This window comes from Mauremys mutica, chromosome 13 (genome assembly GCF_020497125.1).
Source record: "Mauremys mutica isolate MM-2020 ecotype Southern chromosome 13, ASM2049712v1, whole genome shotgun sequence".
In the NCBI taxonomy this organism is placed as follows: Eukaryota; Metazoa; Chordata; order Testudines; family Geoemydidae; genus Mauremys; species Mauremys mutica.
In genome coordinates, this window is record NC_059084.1 from 46,653,576 (window position 1) to 46,671,123 (window position 17,548).

Consider the following 17,548-nt stretch of genomic DNA (forward strand, 5'->3'; position numbering starts at 1 on the left):
ACCTGTCCTAGACCCAGCACCTTCCTTCTCCATTCTTGCTGCCTCTCTGGTTTTCTAGCTCCTCAGGAAGTGAGGTTTCTGCAACTGCAGTACTCTGACCCCCCCCCCCCCCCGCGACCAGATCTTGCATCCAGATAGCAAAGGATCATGGGAGCCAGTGTTCACTTCAAAACTGAGTGGCATGGATCTAGAGTGGTCTAGGTTCTAGACTGATATCCTGGTCTCTCAAAACTCTTAGCTGGAGCAGACAGAATTCTAGATCTCTGCTGAATATGGTCTCAAAGAGCGCACCGAGAGGTCTAGACCCAAGCAATATTCTAAGTGTCTCGGTCTAGACCCCTGATTCTAAAATGCTTGGTTACTGTGGCGAAGAGAGCTCATGACCAGAGGCAATGACACACCCCTGGGGAGAGCAAGGTTCTAGATCACCTCAGATTTCTGGGTCTCTCACACCCTTCCAGAGCAAATTCCAGATTGGGGCAGCATGTTCTAGACCAATCCAAGTGCTATGTTTTCTAGATTCCAGACCACTCATTCTAGAATCCCACTCCAGAACATGCTGTTCTAGATCCCAGGGTTCTAGAGTCCAGTCAGCCACCTGCTCCAGATGCAGAGGGCAAAGCTTGCTCCAGCCACAGGAAGGGGGAAGGATGCAGGTAGTACTGAGCAGACCCAGAGATGCAAACCTGTCAGCAGCCCTGCCATTGGCTGACACCCCCTCTGCAGTCAGCCAATCAAAGGCACCCATTTCCACCTCACTGGTGGCTTGGGTTCTGAAGACGCCTCATGCCCACTGGCTGAATGCTGAGGGGAGTCCCAGGCAATCAGATGTGCCCAGTGCCCCCCGCCCCCCGGCTGAAAAGAACCAGGGTCCCTGGGCACTGACACTAGTGTGGGCCCCACCCCACACTCACCCTCCAGTTCGGCTGCCTCTCGCGCCTCCCTCTGCAGCCGCTGCTGCAGCAGCTCATGCTGCTTCTCCAGGTATTGCTTGATGAAGCTGTTCTGGCTCATTTCCTCACCGATCTGCAGGGAGATGAGAGGGTGAGGGGGCAGGATGCCTGGGTTCCATCCCTTGCTCTGCAGGGGGAGGGGGGATGGTGGTTAGAGTGGGGGTGGGGCTGGGAGCCAGGATTCCTGGGTTCCATCCCTGGCTCTGGGGGGAAGAGGGGGCTAGTGGTTAGAACAGGGGGGCTAGGAGTCAGGACTCCTGGGTTCTCTCCTTGCTCTGGGAAGGCAATGGGCTCTAGTGGTTGGGGGCGGGGGGTGGGAGCCAGGACTCCTGGGTTCTCTCCCTGGGTCTGGGAGGGGATTGGGAGAGGGGGGCTGGGAGCCAGGACTCCTGGGCTCTCTCCTGGCTCTGGGAAGGCAGTGGGCTCTAGTGGTTGGGGGCGGGGAGTGGGAGCCAGGACTCCTGGGTTCTCTCCCCGGCTCTGGGAGGGGATTAGGAGAGGGGGGCTGGGAGCCAGGACTCCTGGGCTCTCTCCTGGCTCTGGGAAGGCAGTGGACTCTAGTGGTTAGAGGCAGGGCTAGAAGAGGGAACAGCCCCCCCCCGCCCTCACTGTGGGCTGGCGGTGGCTGGGGCTATGGAAGAGCTGCCAGCACTTGTGCTCAGACACCCCCCCCCCGGTGCTCGTGACGGGGTCTCACCTGGGAGTTGGGCTGGAAGGTGGCGTGCAGGGTTGAGTGCTTCTGGAGGTTCTCGAGCATCAGGGCCTGGGGCGGAGAGACACCGAGCTCAGAGATGGATCCCTGCTGCTGAGGGGGCCCCCAGCACTGGCCCCCCAGCCCAGCCTCCACTCCCCAGCTCCTCCAAGCCCTCCTGTCCCGACCCTACAGACAGGGCCTGCCCCCGCCCAGCTGAGCCCAACCCTCACACGCGTGACCCCACACAACCATCCACGTGCTCTCCTTTAACCCATCCACAACCTAACTCCCTCAATGGACCGCCTCTGCAGCCCAACCCCAAACCCTCTGCCCACCCTTCCAAAGCCACATCCCCCCGCCTCCAGCCTTCATCCGTGACTTGACCCAAGCCAGCTACGCCCGCCCTGATGACCACCTTCCCACCCAATGTCCATTCGCAGCCCCTCCAACCCAGCAGTCATCCCACCAAGGCTACATTCAAGGCCTGACTCAACCCTACCCACACAATATCTACTCTGTAACCCACCACACAACCCAAGACCCCCCAGTCAACTTTCTCAACACGACGCCCATGGGCTGAGCAACTCAGCGTTTGCCATCCAACCCACGTGACCCTCCACCAGCTGCAGACCTAGCTAGACAGCCCTGAAAATCCACCATTGCACCAGACTCCCAACAGCCTCTGGACCTTCCCAGTACATCCGCCATCCAAACCAACTCCACCACGACACAACACCTGTCAGCCATGCTCAGCCTGCCACATCCCCATCCATCACACTCAACAGCCACCTTTCAACTCACCCACCCAGCTTCATCCCATCTCAATCCATCTGCCGCCCTGTCCACAGCTGCCATGTGATTAACCCAACAGAACAACTCAAAAGTGGCTATCCACGGCGTGCTGTTACAGACTGGATTCAAAGCCCACTATTATCAGTGAGATGAAAAGCTGCCCTTGGCTCAGGCTTAGCACAAGTAACCGTAGGAGCTCCAAGGCACACCCAAGGCCACTCAAGAATACAAACAACTCAGACACAAAGGTTCTCACCGAGTATTGTTTTCGGGCTAAGGGTACGTGTGTGTCAGAGTGTGAGAGGACTAGACTCAGCACAAGCGAGAGAGAGACACATGGACACAGAGAGAAAGCCAAGCAGGCAGATTGGAAGCACAGTAACGTGGCCTGATGAGAAAACTAAAGGCAAAAGCTTTTTGGGCACATAACTGGCTGGAAGGCAAGCCCGGGACAGCAAGCAAAGGAATCATCTGCTGGTGCTGGATTCCTCCTGCATGCAGAAAAACGAGACGATGTATGTTCTTTGTAAGCAAATAAAACTGCAGTAGACAAAAAGCCAGATTCCATCGCCAATTTCTACTCCCAGCTGGAAAAACCCCAGGGCACTGGACTAGTCACTCGACCCAAATGAGGTGAGTATACGTAACCTAATGTTCTGAACACGATCACCACCCAATCCAATTCCACCGCACAAATCAACTACAACCCAGCCCAACATCAGCTGTCCGACCCAACCACTACGGCCCAAGAAAATTCCACTGCACAACTCAACGAGAATCCTGCCCAACCCAACCTCCACCACCCAATCCAATTCCATCGCCCAACTCAACTAGAAACCAGCCCAACACAGGCCGTCCAACCCAACCACCACCGCCAAATCCAATTCCACTGCCCAACTCAACTAGAACCCAGCCCAACACAGGCTGTCCAACTAACCACCATGGCCCAATCCAATTCCACTGCCCAACTCAACTAGAAACCCGCCCAACACAGGCCGTCCAACCCAACCACCACCGCCCAATCCAATTCCACCGCCCAACTCAACTACAAACCAGCCCAACACAGGCTGTCCAACTAACCACCATGGCCCAATCCAATTCCACTGCCCAACTCAACTAGAAACCCGCCCAACACAGGCCGTCCAACCCAACCACCACCGCCCAATCCAATTCCACCGCCCAACTCAACTACAAACCAGCCCAACACAGGCCGTCCAACCCAACCACCACCGCCCAATCCAATTCCACCGCCCAACTCAACTAGAACCCAGCCCAACACAGGCTGTCCAACTAACCACCATGGCTCAATCCAATTCCACTGCCCAACTCAACTACAACCCAACCCAACATTGCATGCCAAACTTCACCATCACCACCAAATCAAATTCCACCACCCAACATCGGCTGTCCAACACAAACACCACCGCCCAATCCAATTCCACTGCCCAACTCAACTACAAACCAGACCAACGTCGGCTGCCCAACACAACCACCACCGCCCAATCCAATTCCACCGCCCAACTCAACTACAAACCAGCCCAACACAGGCTGTCCAACTAACCACCACCGCCCAATCCAATTCCACTGCCCAACTCAACTAGAACCCAGCCCAACAATGGATGCCCAGCTAAACCACCACCACCCAATCCAATTCCAGTGCCCAACTCAGCTACAACCCAGCCCAATCCAACCACTGTTGCCCAATCCAATTCCATGGCCCAATTCAACTAGAACCCAACCCAATGTCATCTGTCCAATGCAACCACCACGGCCCAACTCAACTAGAACCCAGCCCAACTAGAACCCGCCCAATCCAGTTCAATTGCACAACTCAACTAGAACCCAGCCCAAGACTGGCTGCCCAACTAAACCACCACCACCCAATCCAATTCTACCGCACAACTCAACTACAACCCAACCCAACCCAACGTCAGCTGTCGAACACAACCACCACCACCCAATCCAATACTACCGCACAACTCAACTACAACCCAACCCAACGTCAGCTGTCGAACACAACCACCACCACCCAATCCAGTTCCACTGCACAACTCTAGTAGAATCTGACCCAACACTGGCTGCCCAATCCAACCACCACCGCCCAATCCAATTCCACCGCCCAACTCAACTACAAACCAGCCCAACATTGGAGGCCCAACCCAACCACCACCACCCAATCTAGTTCCATCACACAACTCAACTACAACCCAGCCCAACACTGGCTGTCCAACCCAACCACCACCGCCCAATCCAATTCCACCGCCCAACTCAAGTACAAACCAGCCCAACCCAACCACCACCACCCAATCCAATTCTACCGCCCAACTCAACTACAACCCAGCCCAATGATGGCTGCCCAACCCAACCACCACTGCCCAATACAATTCACTACGCAGCGTAACTAAAACCCAACCCAATGTTGGCTGTCCAACTCAACCACTGCCACCCAGTTGAATTCCTTCGCAAAACTCAACTACAACTGAAGCAAACAACTGCCACCCAATCTAATTCTACTTTGTAACTCAACGACCTAATTCAGTGTAGATTGCCGAACTCAACATCTGCGATACAACCCACTCCCTCCATACTACTCGGCAACTCAACCCAATGTTGACTGTCCAACACAACAGCTGCCATCCAACCTATTCCACCATGTATCTCAGACACATCCAATCCAATCATGTAATTCAACAATAATCCAACATCCAGTGCTAGCACATTCGCTCTCCAACCAAACCAACTGTGTCCCTGAACCACAACTCCACCAACCATGAACTGTCCAACACAACATCCACATGAAGCCCTGCCCCCCACATTGGTGGCAGAAGTGGGATTTCCCCAAGCCTCAACCACCCTGAATTTGTGGTGGGAAGAGGATCCCCCCAAGCCTCACCTCTGTGGTTTGTGGTAGCAAGGGGATCCCCCAAACCCCACTCTCTATTGGAGTCAGCATTGAGATCTCCCCAAACCCTGCCCCCATTGATGGGGGAAGTGGGATTCCCGAAGCCAGCGCCGCCCCCCCATTGGTGGTAGCAATGGGATCTCCCCAAGCCCCGCCCCCCTCTGCTGGTGGCAGTGAGTTCTCCTCAAGCCCTACTGCTGGCGGCAGTGGGATCTCCCCAAGACCCACCCCCCATTGGTGGTGGCAGTGGGGTCTCCCCAAGACCCAACCCCAGTTGGCGGGGGCAGGGAGATCTCCTCAAGCCCTGACCCTATTGGTGGCAGAAGGGGGGTCACCTGAAGCCCCACCCCCGTTGGTGGTGGCAGTGGGATCTCCCCAAGACCCGCCCCCCATTGGTGGTGGAAATGGGATCTCCTCAAGTCCCTCCCCCGTTGGTTGGAGCTGTGGGATCTCCCCAAGCCCCGCCCCCATGGGTGGTGGCAGTGGGATCTCCCCAAGCCCATGGGTGGTGGCAGTGGGACCTCCGCAAGCCCCGCCCCCTTGGGTGGTGGCAGTGGGATCTCCCCAAGCCCCGCCCCCTTGGGTGGTGGCAGTGGGATCTCCCCAAGTCCCGCTCCCCGTTGGTGGTGGCAGTGGGATCTCCCCAAGCCCATGGGTGGTGGCAGTGGGACCTCCCCAAGCCCCGCCCCCTTGGGTGGTGGCAGTGGGATCTCCCCAAGCCCCGCCCCCTTGGGTGGTGGCAGTGGGATCTCCCCAAGCCCCGCCCCCTTGGGTGGTGGCAGTGGGATCTCCCCAAGCCCCGCTCCCCGTTGGTGGTGGCAGTGGGATCTCCTCAAGCCCCGCCCCCGTTGGTGGTGGCAGTGGGATCTCCCCAAGCCCATGGGTGGTGGCAGTGGGATCTCCCCAAGCCCCGCCCCCTTGGGTGGTGGCAGTGGGATCTCCCCAAGCCCCGCCCCCTTGGGTGGTGGCAGTGGGATCTCCCCAAGCCCCGCTCCCCGTTGGTGGTGGCAGTGGGATCTCCTCAAGCCCCGCCCCCGTTGGTGGCAGTAGTGGGGTCTCAAGCCCCGCCCCCCGTTGGAGGGGGCAGTGCGGTCTCCCCAAGCCCCGCCCCCCGCTGGCGGGGGCAGTGCGGTCTCCCCAAGCCCCGCCCCCCGCTGCTGGCGGCAGTTGGCTCTATCCCGGCCTCCCCCCACCCCTGCGCCCCCCGGGCTCCCCCTTTCCCCGCCCCCCGCCCGTGCGAGGGTGGGATCCCCGCGCATGCGTGCTGGCTCCCCGCGGGGCCCCGGGCCCTGTGCCGGGCGGGAAGCGGGGGTCCCGCCGCGCATGCGCGCTGCGCCCCGCGCCTCACCCCGCGGAGCCGCTTGATGAGCGCGCTCTTCTGGCCGCTCTTGGCCAGGCCGCGCTGCTGCAGGGCCGCCTTCAGGTCGGCGACCCGCAGCGCCTGCAGCGGCCTCCCGTCCAGAGTCACCTCCTCCCCGTCCGCCATCTTGTGTGGCGCCGCTGCCGGCCTCCTCCCTCGCCCGGTCCGGGCCCGCTCGGCAACTTCCGGCCACACCTCGGCTCTTTCCGGAGACGCTCGGCCGCCGCCAGGCCGCCTCTCGCGCACCTTCGGCTCTTTCCGGAGACGCTCGGCAGCCTTCGCCCACCTAGAAGTCCCCGCCTCGGCTCTTCGGGTCTTTCCGGCCTCGCTTCGGTCCGCGCCGGCGCCATCGCGCACCCGGAAGTGGGCTTCGGGACTTTCCGTCACTCCTCGGGAGCTTTCGGGTTGCGGCTCGGGACCCGGAAGTGAGATCCTGCAGCGCTCGGGTGCGTCCGTCCTTGCTCGGAAAATATCGGGCACGTTCGGCACCGACTCGGTTCCGTCACTGAGCATGCGCTGGACGGCGGCCGTTCGGACGCGCTCGGTTATTTCCGCCGCCAGCTGAAGGCGGGTCCGTGCGCTCGGGCCGCTCCGGAAACGCTCGTGTGCTTGCGGCCGGCACTCGCGGGCGGGGCCCCGGTGAAAACGAGGCTTGGCCGGGGGCTGCGCGTGTAGGCGCCTTTCGATCGCGGAACGGACCCGGGTGAGGACTGAGCTCTCCCCCGGCCGGGCTCTGTCCCGCTCCCGGCCCCAGGGGGCGGGGCTAGCTGCAGAGAAGGGGGCCTGTGCCCAGGGGGCGGGGCTATCAGCACAGGGGGCGGGGCTGTGCCCAGGGGGCGGGGCTATCAGCCCAGGGGCGGGGCTGTGCCCAGGGGGCGGTGCTATCAGCACAGGGGCGGGGCTGTGCCCAGGGGGCGGGGCTATCAGCACAGGGGCGGGGCTATCAGCACAGGGGCGGGGCTATCAGCACAGGGGCGGGGCTGTGCCCAGGGGGCGGGGCTATCAGCATAGGGGCGGGGCTATCAGCACAGGGGCAGGGCTGTGCCCAGGGGGCGGGGCTGTCAGCACAGGGGCGGGGCTGTGCCCAGGGGGCGGGGCTATCAGCACAGGGGCGGGGCTGTGCCCCGGGGGCGGGGCTATCAGCACAGGGTCGGGGCTATCAGCACAGGGTGGGGGCTGTGCCCAGGGGGCGGGGCTATCAGCACAGGGGCGGGGCTATCAGCACAGGGGCGGGGCTGTGCCCAGGGAGCAGGGCTATCAGCACAGGTTTGGGGCTGTGCCCAGGGGGCGGGGCTATCAGCACAGGGGGCGGGGCTAACAGCACAGGGGCGGGGCTGTGCCCAGGGGGCGGGGCTATCAGCACAGGGGCGGGGCTATCAGCACAGGGGCGGGGCTGTGCCCAGGGGGCGGGGCTATCAGCACAGGGGCGGGGCTGTGCCCCGGGGGCGGGGCTATCAGCACAGGGGCGGGGCTGTGCCCAGGGGGCGGGGCTATCAGCACAGGGGCGGGGCTATCAGCACAGGGGCGGGGCTGTGCCCCGGGGCGGGGCTATCAGCACAGGGGCGGGGCTGTGCCCCGGGGGCGGGGCTATCAGCACAGGGTCGGGGCTATCAGCACAGGTTTGGGGCTGTGCCCAGGGGGCGGGGCTATCAGCACAGGGGCGGGGCTATCAGCACAGGGGCGGGGCTGTGCCCCGGGGGCGGGGCTATCAGCACAGGGGCGGGGCTATCAGCACAGGTTTGGGGCTGTGCCCAGGGGGCGGGGCTATCACCACAGGGGCGGGGCTATCAGCACAGGGGCGGGGCTGTGCCCAGGGAGCAGGGCTATCAGCACAGGGGCGGGGCTGTGCCCAGGGGGCGGGGCTATCAGCACAGGGGCGGGGCTATCAGCACAGGGGCGGGGCTGTGCCCAGGGGGCGGGGCTATCAGCACAGGGGCGGGGCTGTGCCCCGGGGGCGGGGCTATCAGCACAGGGGCGGGGCTGTGCCCAGGGGGCGGGGCTATCAGCACAGGGGCGGGGCTGTGCCCAGGGGGCGGGGCTATCAGCACAGGGGCGGGGCTGTGCCCCGGGGGCGGGGCTATCAGCACAGGGGCGGGGCTGTGCCCCGGGGGCGGGGCTATCAGCACAGGGGCGGGGCTCTGACCCCGGCGCTGACCCCTCTCTCCCCAGATGGCGGAGCGCCCCCTGCCGGCGCGCGGGGTGGCCCAGGAGATGCGCTGTGTCCTGCACTGGTTCTCGGGCTGGGCGCCCCCCCAGCGCCAGCGCTTCCTACGGGACCTGGTGGCCAAGGCCGTGCCTGGCAAGCTGCGCCCCCTGCTGGAGGGGCTGGAGGGGCTGAGCCTCTCCGGGGCGCCCGCCCCGCCCCCCTCCCTCTTCCAGTGCCAGCTGCGCCTGTGGGACCAGTGGTTCCGCGGCTGGAGCGAGCCGGAGCGCAACCACTTCCTGGCCCGGCTGGAGCAGGTCGACCCGGACTTCGCCGCCCACTTCTACAGCCAGCTGGCGGCCACCGCCGGGCAGGACTAGGTGGGTGGGGGCTGCCCCCCGGCGCCGCGCCAGGGACCCCCTTCCCGGTCTGCACTGGGGGGTGAACCCCCCCATCTGCTCACCAGCCTCCATTCCACAGCAGTGGTTTACGTAGGACCTACTGTAAGTCGGCCTGTTGATGTGGGACCGCGAAGTCGGCAGCTGTGGGAAAGGCACAGGGACCCCGTGGCAAATCCCTCCCCGCTGTATCTCAGGATGCACATCGCATAGGACCTACAATAAGTGAGTCTGTTTATGTAGGGCCTACACATCATTGCATCAGCCAGCTGCCCCCGGCGACCCACTCCGTGCCAGCCTCCCTGCCAGTCACCACCGTGGCGTTTGTTGACATAGGCCCTACAATGCTTTCTACACCCCACCCGCAGCCTGAGCTACACCACCAGCCGTTTCTTCATGGGGACTTGTTTACGTAGGACCTACAGGCCTGTCCTGAGTGCCTGGAGCAGCCAGCGGAGGCCCGGGGACGGGGGTCACCAAGTTGTTTATAAACAGTGAATGGGTCCAAAAGCACCAACGCAGCACCCCCGAGTGGTCTGTTCACACGCTGCCATGGGTGGGGGCTGGGAGCTAGGACGCCTGGGTTCGCTCCCAGCTCGGGGGGAGGGGGGGGGGCTGGGAGCCAGGACTCCTGGGTTCGCTCCCAGCGTGAGGGGGGGGGGGGGCTGGGAGCCAGGACTCCTGGGTTCGCTGCCAGCCCGGGGGGGGGGGCTGGTGGTTAGAGCAGGGGGGGCTGGGAGCCAGGACTCCTGGGTTCGCTCCCAGCTCGGGGGGGGGGCTGGGAGCCAGGACTCCTGGGTTCGCTCCCAGCTCGGGGGGGGAGTGCAGCGGGTTTCCCTGCTGGGGGGGCAAAGGGGGAAGCGGTGTAGAGGGGGGTGCGCAGGGCGGGGGAGGGGATCTCCCAGCTCCGCCCTGCGGGTGGCGAGAGCCTGGCCGGGAGTTTCGCAAACCGGCCCCATGGAAACCCCGGGGGGGGGGGGTAACGGCCTGTTTCACAATTCGGTGCAATCTCCCCGGCTGGGGGGGGCCGGGCCCTGGCCCTCGCTGGGGGGATCTGGGGGACGGGGGGACATGGGGGACGCTCCACCCCTGGGGGACGGTGTCTCTGCCCCACCTCCCCCCCGGAAGCTCTGGAGGTTGAGACACCGACCGCGGGCTGAACCAACCGGCATTGCACAACACCGCGGCCGGGGGAGGGGAGACCGGCCAGAGCACAGGACCCAGGCGTCCGGGCCAGCGCCCCGCGGGCCCCCCATCGCTCCCAGGCCGGCAGAGAGAGCCTGGGACGGGGACCCAGGCGTCCGGGCCAGCGCCCCGCGGGTCCCCCATCGCTCCGAGGCCGGCAGAGAGAGCCTGGGACGGGACCCAGGCGTCCGGGCCCGCCCAGTGCAGTCCGGGCGGGGGCTGGGGGGCAGCGAGCCAGCCTGACTGGGATCCCCCCAGCTTTGGGGGTCCTCTGGTCAGGCCCCCCAATCTGTGCCCCTAACACGGGGGACCTCCCTGCATTTGGGACTGGACCAGGGTCACTGCCCGGTTCCAGGCCCGGCTGCGTCTCTGCCTCAGTTTCCCACAACACCCTGCAGGCCCCGTGTTCTTCCAACGGGGGGAGCAGCCTGGGCTTCTCCGACTCCCGCCTGCCCCTCCACGGCGGAGAAAGGTGACGGGGGGCGCTGGGCCCCCCATGGGCGACGCATCCTGTGCAGGTGACCCTGGGGGCCAGTGATCTGTGCCCCCCACTTCCCCACAGATCACAGGGAACCTGGGGGCGAGCGCTCGGAGCCCCCCCGATCACCAGGCCAGTGACCCCGGGCACCAGCGATCGGTGCCCCCCCATCACCGGGACGGTGACCCCGGGCACCAGCGATCGGTGCCCCCCCATCACCGGGACGGTGACCCCGGGCACCAGCGCTCGGAGCCCCCCCGATCACCAGGCCAGTGACCCCGGGCACCAGCGATCGGTGCCCCCCCATCACCGGGACGGTGACCCCGGGCACCAGCGCTCGGTGCCCCCCCCATCACCAGGCCGGTGACCCCGGGCACCAGCGCTCGGTGCCCCCCCCATCACCAGGCCAGTGACCCCGGGCACCAGCGCTCGGTGCCCCCCCCATCACCGGGCCGGTGACCCCGGGCTCCAGCGATCGGTGCCCCCCCCATCACCGGGCCGGTGACCCCGGGCTCCAGCGATCGGTGCCCCCCCCATCACCGGGCCGGTGACCCCGGGCTCCAGCGATCGGTGCCCCCCCCATCACCGGGCCAGTGACCCCGGGCACCAGCGCTCGGTGCCCCCCCATCACCGGGCCGGTGACCCCGGGCACCAGCGCTCGGTGCCCCCCCCATCACCAGGACGGTGACCCTGGGCTCCAGCGATCGGTGCCCCCCCATCACCGGGATGGTGACCCCGGGCACCAGCGCTCGGTGCCCCCCCATCACCGGGCCGGTGACCCCGGGCACCAGCGCTCGGTGCCCCCCCATCACCGGGACGGTGACCCCGGGCACCAGCGATCGGCTCCCCCATCACCGGGACGGTGACCCCGGGCACCAGCGCTCGGAGCCCCCCCATCACCGGGCCGGTGACCCCGGGCACCAGCGATCGGTGCCCCCCCATCACCGGGACGGTGACCCCGGGCACCAGCGCTCGGTGCCCCCCCATCACCGGGACGGTGACCCCGGGCACCAGCGATCGGTGCCCCCCCATCACCGGGACGGTGACCCCGGGCACCAGCGCTCGGTGCCCCCCCGTCACCGGGACGGTGACCCCGGGCACCAGTGATCGGCTCCCCCATCACCGGGACGTTGACCCCGGGCACCAGCGCTCGGTGACCCCCCATCACCGGGACGGTGACCCCGGGCACCAGTGATCGGCTCCCCCATCACCGGGACGGTGACCCCGGGCACCAGCGCTCGGTGACCCCCCATCACCGGGACGGTGACCCCGGGCACCAGCGCTCAGCTCCCCCTGCCCCGCCCCCCACAGATCAGCAGGGCCGGGCGTCTCAGCAGGTTTATTGGGGGTCACTCAGCTGCAGCCCCCCAGCCCCTTGCCCAGCACGGCGGCCTCGGGCACCTGGCGGAACAGGGCCCGGAGCGTGTCGAGCTCCTGGCTCAGCTGCGCCACCCGGCTCTGCAGCCGCTCGTTCTCCGCCGCCAGCTCCAGCACCCGCTGCTGCGTCTCCAGCACCCGCCGCTTGGCCTTGTCCCGGCTCTTGCGCACGGCGATGTTGTTCCGCTCCCGGCGCAGCCGGTACTCCAGGCTGTCCTTGTTCACCGCCTTCTTCCCCTTGCCCGGGCCCGGCGAGGCCAGCAGCGGGCTGCAGGGGGGGCCCTGGGGGGCAGAGAAACCGCCACGTGGGGCTGCGGGTCGGGAGGGAGGGGCACCGGGGGGCTGCAGGAGGGCAGCGGGAGGGCGCTGGGGGCTGCGGGTCGGGAGTGAGGGGCACTGTGGGGGGCTGCAGGAGGGCAGCGGGAGGGCGCTGGGGGCTGCGGGTCGGGAGTGAGGGGCACCGGGGGGCTGCAGGAGGGCAGCGGGAGGGCGCTGGGGGCTGCGGGTCGGGAGGGAGGGGCACCGGGGGGCTGCAGGAGGGCAGCGGGAGGGCGGTGGGGGCTGCGGGTCTGGAGGGAGGGGCACCGTGGGGGGCTGCAGGAGGGCAGGGGGAGGGCGCTGGGGGCTGCGGGTCGGGAGGGAGGGGCACCGGGGGGCTGCAGGAGGGCAGGGGGAGGGCGCTGGGGGGCTGCGAGTTGGGAGTGAGGGGCACCGGGGGGGCTGCAGGAGGGCAGGGGGAAGGCGCTGGGGGCTGCGGGTCGGGAGTGAGGGGCACCAGGGGGCTGCGGGAGGGCGCTGGGGGCTGCGGGTCGGGAGTGAGGGGCACCGGGGGGCTGCAGGAGGTCGATGGGGGCTGCGGGTCGGGAGTGAGGGGCACGGGGGGGGTGCAGGAGGGCGCTGGGGGCTGCGGGTCGGGAGTGAGGGGCACCGGGGGGCTGCAGGAGGGCGCTGGGGGCTGCGGGTCGGGAGTGAGGGGCACCAGGGGGGCTGCAGGAGGGCAGCGGGAGGGCGCTGGGGGCTGCGGGTCAGGAGTGAGGGGCACCGGGGGGCAGCAGGAGGGCAGCAGGAGGGCGCGGGGGGCTGCGGGTCGGGAGTGAGGGGCACCGTGGGGGGCTGCAGGGGGGCAGCGGGAGGGCGCTGGAGGCTGCGGGTCGGGAGTGAGGGGCACCGTGGGGGGCTGCAGGAGGGCAGCGGGAGGGCGCTGGGGGCTGCGGGTCGGGGGGGAGGGGCACCGGGGGGCGGCTGGAGGGCAGCGGGGAGGGCGCTGGAGGCTGCGGGTCGGGAGTGAGGGGCACCTGGGGGGCTGCAGGAGGGCAGGGGGAGGGCGCTGGGGGCTGCGGGTCGGGAGTGAGGGGCACCGGGGGGCTGCAGGAGGGTGCTGGGGGCTGCGGGTCGGGAGTGAGGGGCACCGGGGGGGGCTGCAGGAGGGCAGCGGGAGGGCGCTGGGGGCTGCGGGTCGGGAGTGAGGGGCACCGTGGGGGGCTGCAGGAGGGCAGCGGGAGGGCGCTGGGGGCTGCGGGTCGGGAGTGAGGGGCACCGTGGGGGGCTGCAGGAGGGCAGCGGGAGGGCGCTGGGGGCTGCGGGTCTGGAGTGAGGGGCACCGTGGGGGGCTGCAGGAGGGCAGCGGGAGGGCGCTGGGGGCTGCGGGTCTGGAGTGAGGGGCACCGTGGGGGGCTGCAGGAGGGCGCTGGGGGCTGCGGGTCGGGAGTGAGGGGCACCTTACCTTGAGCGTGCGCAGGGCTGGGCTGGCGCCCCCCGGTGGCAGGCTGACGGCCGTTTGCCCGCAATGCGCCACCTGGAAGGGCAGGGGGTTGTAGCTGGTGCGGCGCCCGGGCTCTGCCCCCCGCGGCTCCTCCTTCACCAGGGCGCCGTAGCCCTTATGGGGGCTCCCGTAGCCCCAGGGCTCCCCCTGCAGGTAGCCCGGGAAGGGGGAGCTCTTCGGCGCCCGCTGCGGGGGGCCCTGCAGAAGCTCCGACAGCAGCTGCTCATCGCCGATGTAGGCGGCCAGGTCGATGGAGGCCTCGTGCTCCCCGAGTGCCCCCAGCTCTGACGCCATGGGACGCGGGGGGGCCCGCTCGCAATCGTAGAACCCCCCCTGCGACATGGCGGCGCTGTCTCCCTCCGCTCGCGCCTCGCTCGCGCCTTCGCCTCTCGGCCCTTGCGCCTTCGCCTCTCTCCGTCCGCTCGCTCCTTCACGTCTTTCTCCCTCTGCTCGCGCCTCGCTCGCTCCTTCGCCTCTCTGCCTCCGCTCGCGCCTTCGCCTCTCTCTGTCCACTCGCTCCTTCACGTCTTTCTCCCTCCGCTCGCGCCTCGCTCGCGCCTTCGCCTCTCGGCCCTCGCGCCTTCGCCTCTCTCTGTCCACTCGCTCCTTCACGTCTTTCTCCCTCTGCTCGTGCCTCGCTCGCACCTTCGCCTCTCGGCCCTCGCGCCTTCGCCTCTCTCTGTCCACTCGCTCCTTCACGTCTTTCTCCCTCCGCTCGCGCCTCGCTCGCGCCTTCGCCTCTCGGCCCTCGCGCCTTCGCCTCTCTCCGTCCGCTCGCTCCTTCACGTCTTTCTCCCTCTGCTCGTGCCTCGCTCGCACCTTCGCCTCTCTCCCTCCGCTCGCGCCTTCGCCTCTCTCTGTCCACTCGCTCCTTCACGTCTTTCTCCCTCCGCTCGCGCCTCGCTCGCGCCTTCGCCTCTCGGCCCTCGCGCCTTCGCCTCTCTCTGTCCACTCGCTCCTTCACGTCTTTCTCCCTCTGCTCGTGCCTCGCTCGCACCTTCGCCTCTCGGCCCTCGCGCCTTCGCCTCTCTCTGTCCACTCGCTCCTTCACGTCTTTCTCCCTCCGCTCGCGCCTCGCTCGCGCCTTCGCCTCTCGGCCCTCGCGCCTTCGCCTCTCTCTGTCCACTCGCTCCTTCACGTCTTTCTCCCTCCGCTCGCGCCTCGCTCGCGCCTTCGCCTCTCGGCCCTCGCGCCTTCGCCTCTCTCTGTCCACTCGCTCCTTCACGTCTTTCTCCCTCCGCTCGCGCCTCGCTCGCGCCTTCGCCTCTCGGCCCTCGCGCCTTCGCCTCTCTCTGTCCACTCGCTCCTTCACGTCTTTCTCCCTCTGCTCACGCCTCGCTCGCGCCTTGGCCTCTCTCCGTCCGCTCGCGCCTCGCTCGCGCCTTCGCCTCTCTCCGTCCGCTCGCTCCTTCACGTCTTTCTCCCTCCGCTCGCGCCTCGCTCGCTCCTTCGCCTCTCTCCCTCCGCTCGCGCCTTCGCCTCTCTCCGTCCGCTCGCTCCTTCACGTCTTTCTCCCTCCGCTCGCTCCTTCGCCTCTCGGCCTTTGCTCACACCTCACTTGCGCCCTCACCTCTCTCCCTGCGCTCCCCACTCGCTCGCGCTCTCTCCCTGCGCTCCCCACTCGCTCGCGCTGCCTCTCTCCCTGCGCTCCCCACTCGCTCGCGCTGCCTCTCTCCCTGCGCTCCCCACTCGCTCGCGCTGCCTCTCTCCCTGCGCTCCCCACTCGCTCGCGCTGCCTCTCTCCCTGCGCTCCCCACTCGCTCGCGCTGCCTCTCTCCCTGCGCTCCCCACTCGCTCGCGCTCTCTCCCTGCGCTCCCCACTCGCTCGCGCTGCCTCTCTCCCTGCGCTCCCCACTCGCTCGCGCTCTCTCCCTGCGCTCCCCACTCGCTCGCGCTCTCTCCCTGCGCTCCCCACTCGCTCAAACCTCTTTGCCCTCAGTCACTTGCTCATTTCTTTCTCTCTCTTCTTCTCTCTCTCGTTCCTTCCTTCCTCACAGGCTGCGTCTGCCGCTTCTTCTTGCCTCTCTTCCCCTTTTTCACGCCGCTTCGTCCCTCCGGTTCTCTCTCCGCCGGCCCCTTTCTCCTGCTGTCGCTCCGGCCCCGGCCCCGGCCCCGGCCCCCCGCGCGTCGCTCTCCTCCCTCCGCCCGGGCTCCGTCCCGCTGCCCAGCTCCCCCCGCTCTGCCTGCTTCCCCCTGCGGCGCTCGGCCCCCCACCCCCACCCCCCCTTTCCTTCCTCTTTCCGACGGGCTCCCCCTGCCGACGGCCCCAGGGGACCCCACCCTGCAGCAGCCCCACAGAGGGGGCCCCCGGCCCTGCCCCCCGAGGGGACTGGGCTGATGGCAGGGGGCGTCTCCCCCCGATATCCGGGGGACCCCTGGGGGCCGTAGCACCAACCCCTCCCTCTGCCCCCCCTTTTCAACTAACACCCCAAGTTCACCTCACAGCCCCCAGCCCCGCCCCATGCCTCACAGGCCACGCCCACTGATTGGCTCCGCCCCCTGCTAACCCGGCCCTGCCGGTGCCCCTCACTCCCGACCCGCAGCCCCTGCCAGCCCAGCCCTGCCCCCCCCCGACCTGCCGGTGCCCCTCACTCCCGACCCGCAGCCCCTGCCAGCCCAGCCCTGCCCCCGCATCCTCCCGGTGCTCCTCACTCCCGACCCGCAGCTCCTGCCAGCCCAGCCCTCCCCCCCCCCCCTGCCGGTGCCCCTCACTCCCGACCCGCAGCCCCTGCCAGCCCAGCCCTGCCCCCCCATCCTCCCGGTGCCCCTCACTCCCGACCCGCAGCCCCTGCCAGCCCAGCCCTGCCCCCGCATCCTCCCGGTGCTCCTCACTCCCGACCCGCAGACCCTGCTAGCCCGGCCCTGCCCCCCCATCCTGCTGGTGCCCCTCACTCCCGACCGGCAGCCCCTGCCAGCCCGTCCCTGCCCCCGCATCCTCCCGGTGCCCCTCACTCCCGACCCACAGCCCCTGCCAGCCCAGCCCTGCCCCCGCATCCTCCCGGTGCCCCTCACTCCCGACCCGCAGCCCCTGCCAGCCCTGCCGGTGCCCCTCACTCCCGACCCGCAGCCCCTGCCAGCCCGGCCCTGCCCCCGTCGTCCTCCTGGTGCCCCTCACTCCCAACCCGCAGCCCCTGCTAACCCGGCCCTGCCGGTGCCCCTCATTCCCGACCCGCAGACCCTGCTAGCCCGGCCCTGGGCTTCCCACCCCCCGCCCCACACAATTGCCCTGGGCCCGGCCGGCCAGTGGGGCAGGCCTGGGGTGTCAGGGCCATCACTGGCCACAAGGTGGCACCATTCCATGAAAAATCGCGTCCCGGGTGCTGTGGGGAGGCCACTGGCTGGGGGAGGGGGAGCTCCTGGCATGGGGGGGCACTATGGGTCAGGGATCACTAGGTGGGGGGAGCTCCCAACAAGGGGTGCAGTGGGAGGGTACATCCCAATGGGGGGTGCTGGAAGGTGCTAGGGGTGGGGGGGTCCCAGCAGGGGGTGTTGGGGGGGTCCCAG

At 67.5% G+C, this 17,548-nt stretch overlaps 3 protein-coding genes across 4 annotated transcripts; 1 reads left to right on the forward strand and 2 right to left on the reverse strand.

Moving 5' to 3' along the window:
• Window positions 1-711: 711 nt before the first annotated feature.
• ACIN1 (apoptotic chromatin condensation inducer 1) lies at window positions 712-7,411 on the reverse strand. The gene is made up of 3 exons (XM_044984553.1): window positions 6,690-7,411; window positions 1,651-1,716; window positions 712-1,026 (listed from the first exon to the last, which is right to left on the reverse strand). Exons 1-3 carry the CDS (start codon window positions 7,212-7,214, stop codon window positions 727-729), a joined length of 891 nt encoding a protein of 296 aa, XP_044840488.1. The 5' UTR covers window positions 7,215-7,411; the 3' UTR covers window positions 712-726.
• On the forward strand, window positions 7,010-9,755 carry C13H14orf119 (chromosome 13 C14orf119 homolog). Of its 2 annotated transcripts, none has more exons than XM_044984555.1 (2): window positions 7,010-7,147; window positions 8,871-9,755. In XM_044984555.1, the coding sequence occupies exon 2, from the start codon at window positions 8,871-8,873 to the stop codon at window positions 9,222-9,224; it is 354 nt and encodes a 117-aa protein (XP_044840490.1). In that variant the 5' UTR covers window positions 7,010-7,147; the 3' UTR covers window positions 9,225-9,755. The 2 variants fall into 2 exon arrangements, with proteins under 2 accessions (XP_044840490.1, XP_044840489.1); XM_044984554.1 differs by lacking the exon at window positions 7,010-7,147 and adding an exon at window positions 7,267-7,404.
• A 2,479-nt stretch (window positions 9,756-12,234) lies between these two features.
• CEBPE (CCAAT enhancer binding protein epsilon) lies at window positions 12,235-15,068 on the reverse strand. The gene is made up of 3 exons (XM_044985594.1): window positions 15,042-15,068; window positions 14,006-14,413; window positions 12,235-12,564 (listed from the first exon to the last, which is right to left on the reverse strand). The coding sequence occupies exons 2-3, from the start codon at window positions 14,384-14,386 to the stop codon at window positions 12,259-12,261; spliced, it is 687 nt and encodes a 228-aa protein (XP_044841529.1). The 5' UTR covers window positions 14,387-14,413; window positions 15,042-15,068; the 3' UTR covers window positions 12,235-12,258.
• Between the last annotated feature and the right edge of the window lie 2,480 nt (window positions 15,069-17,548).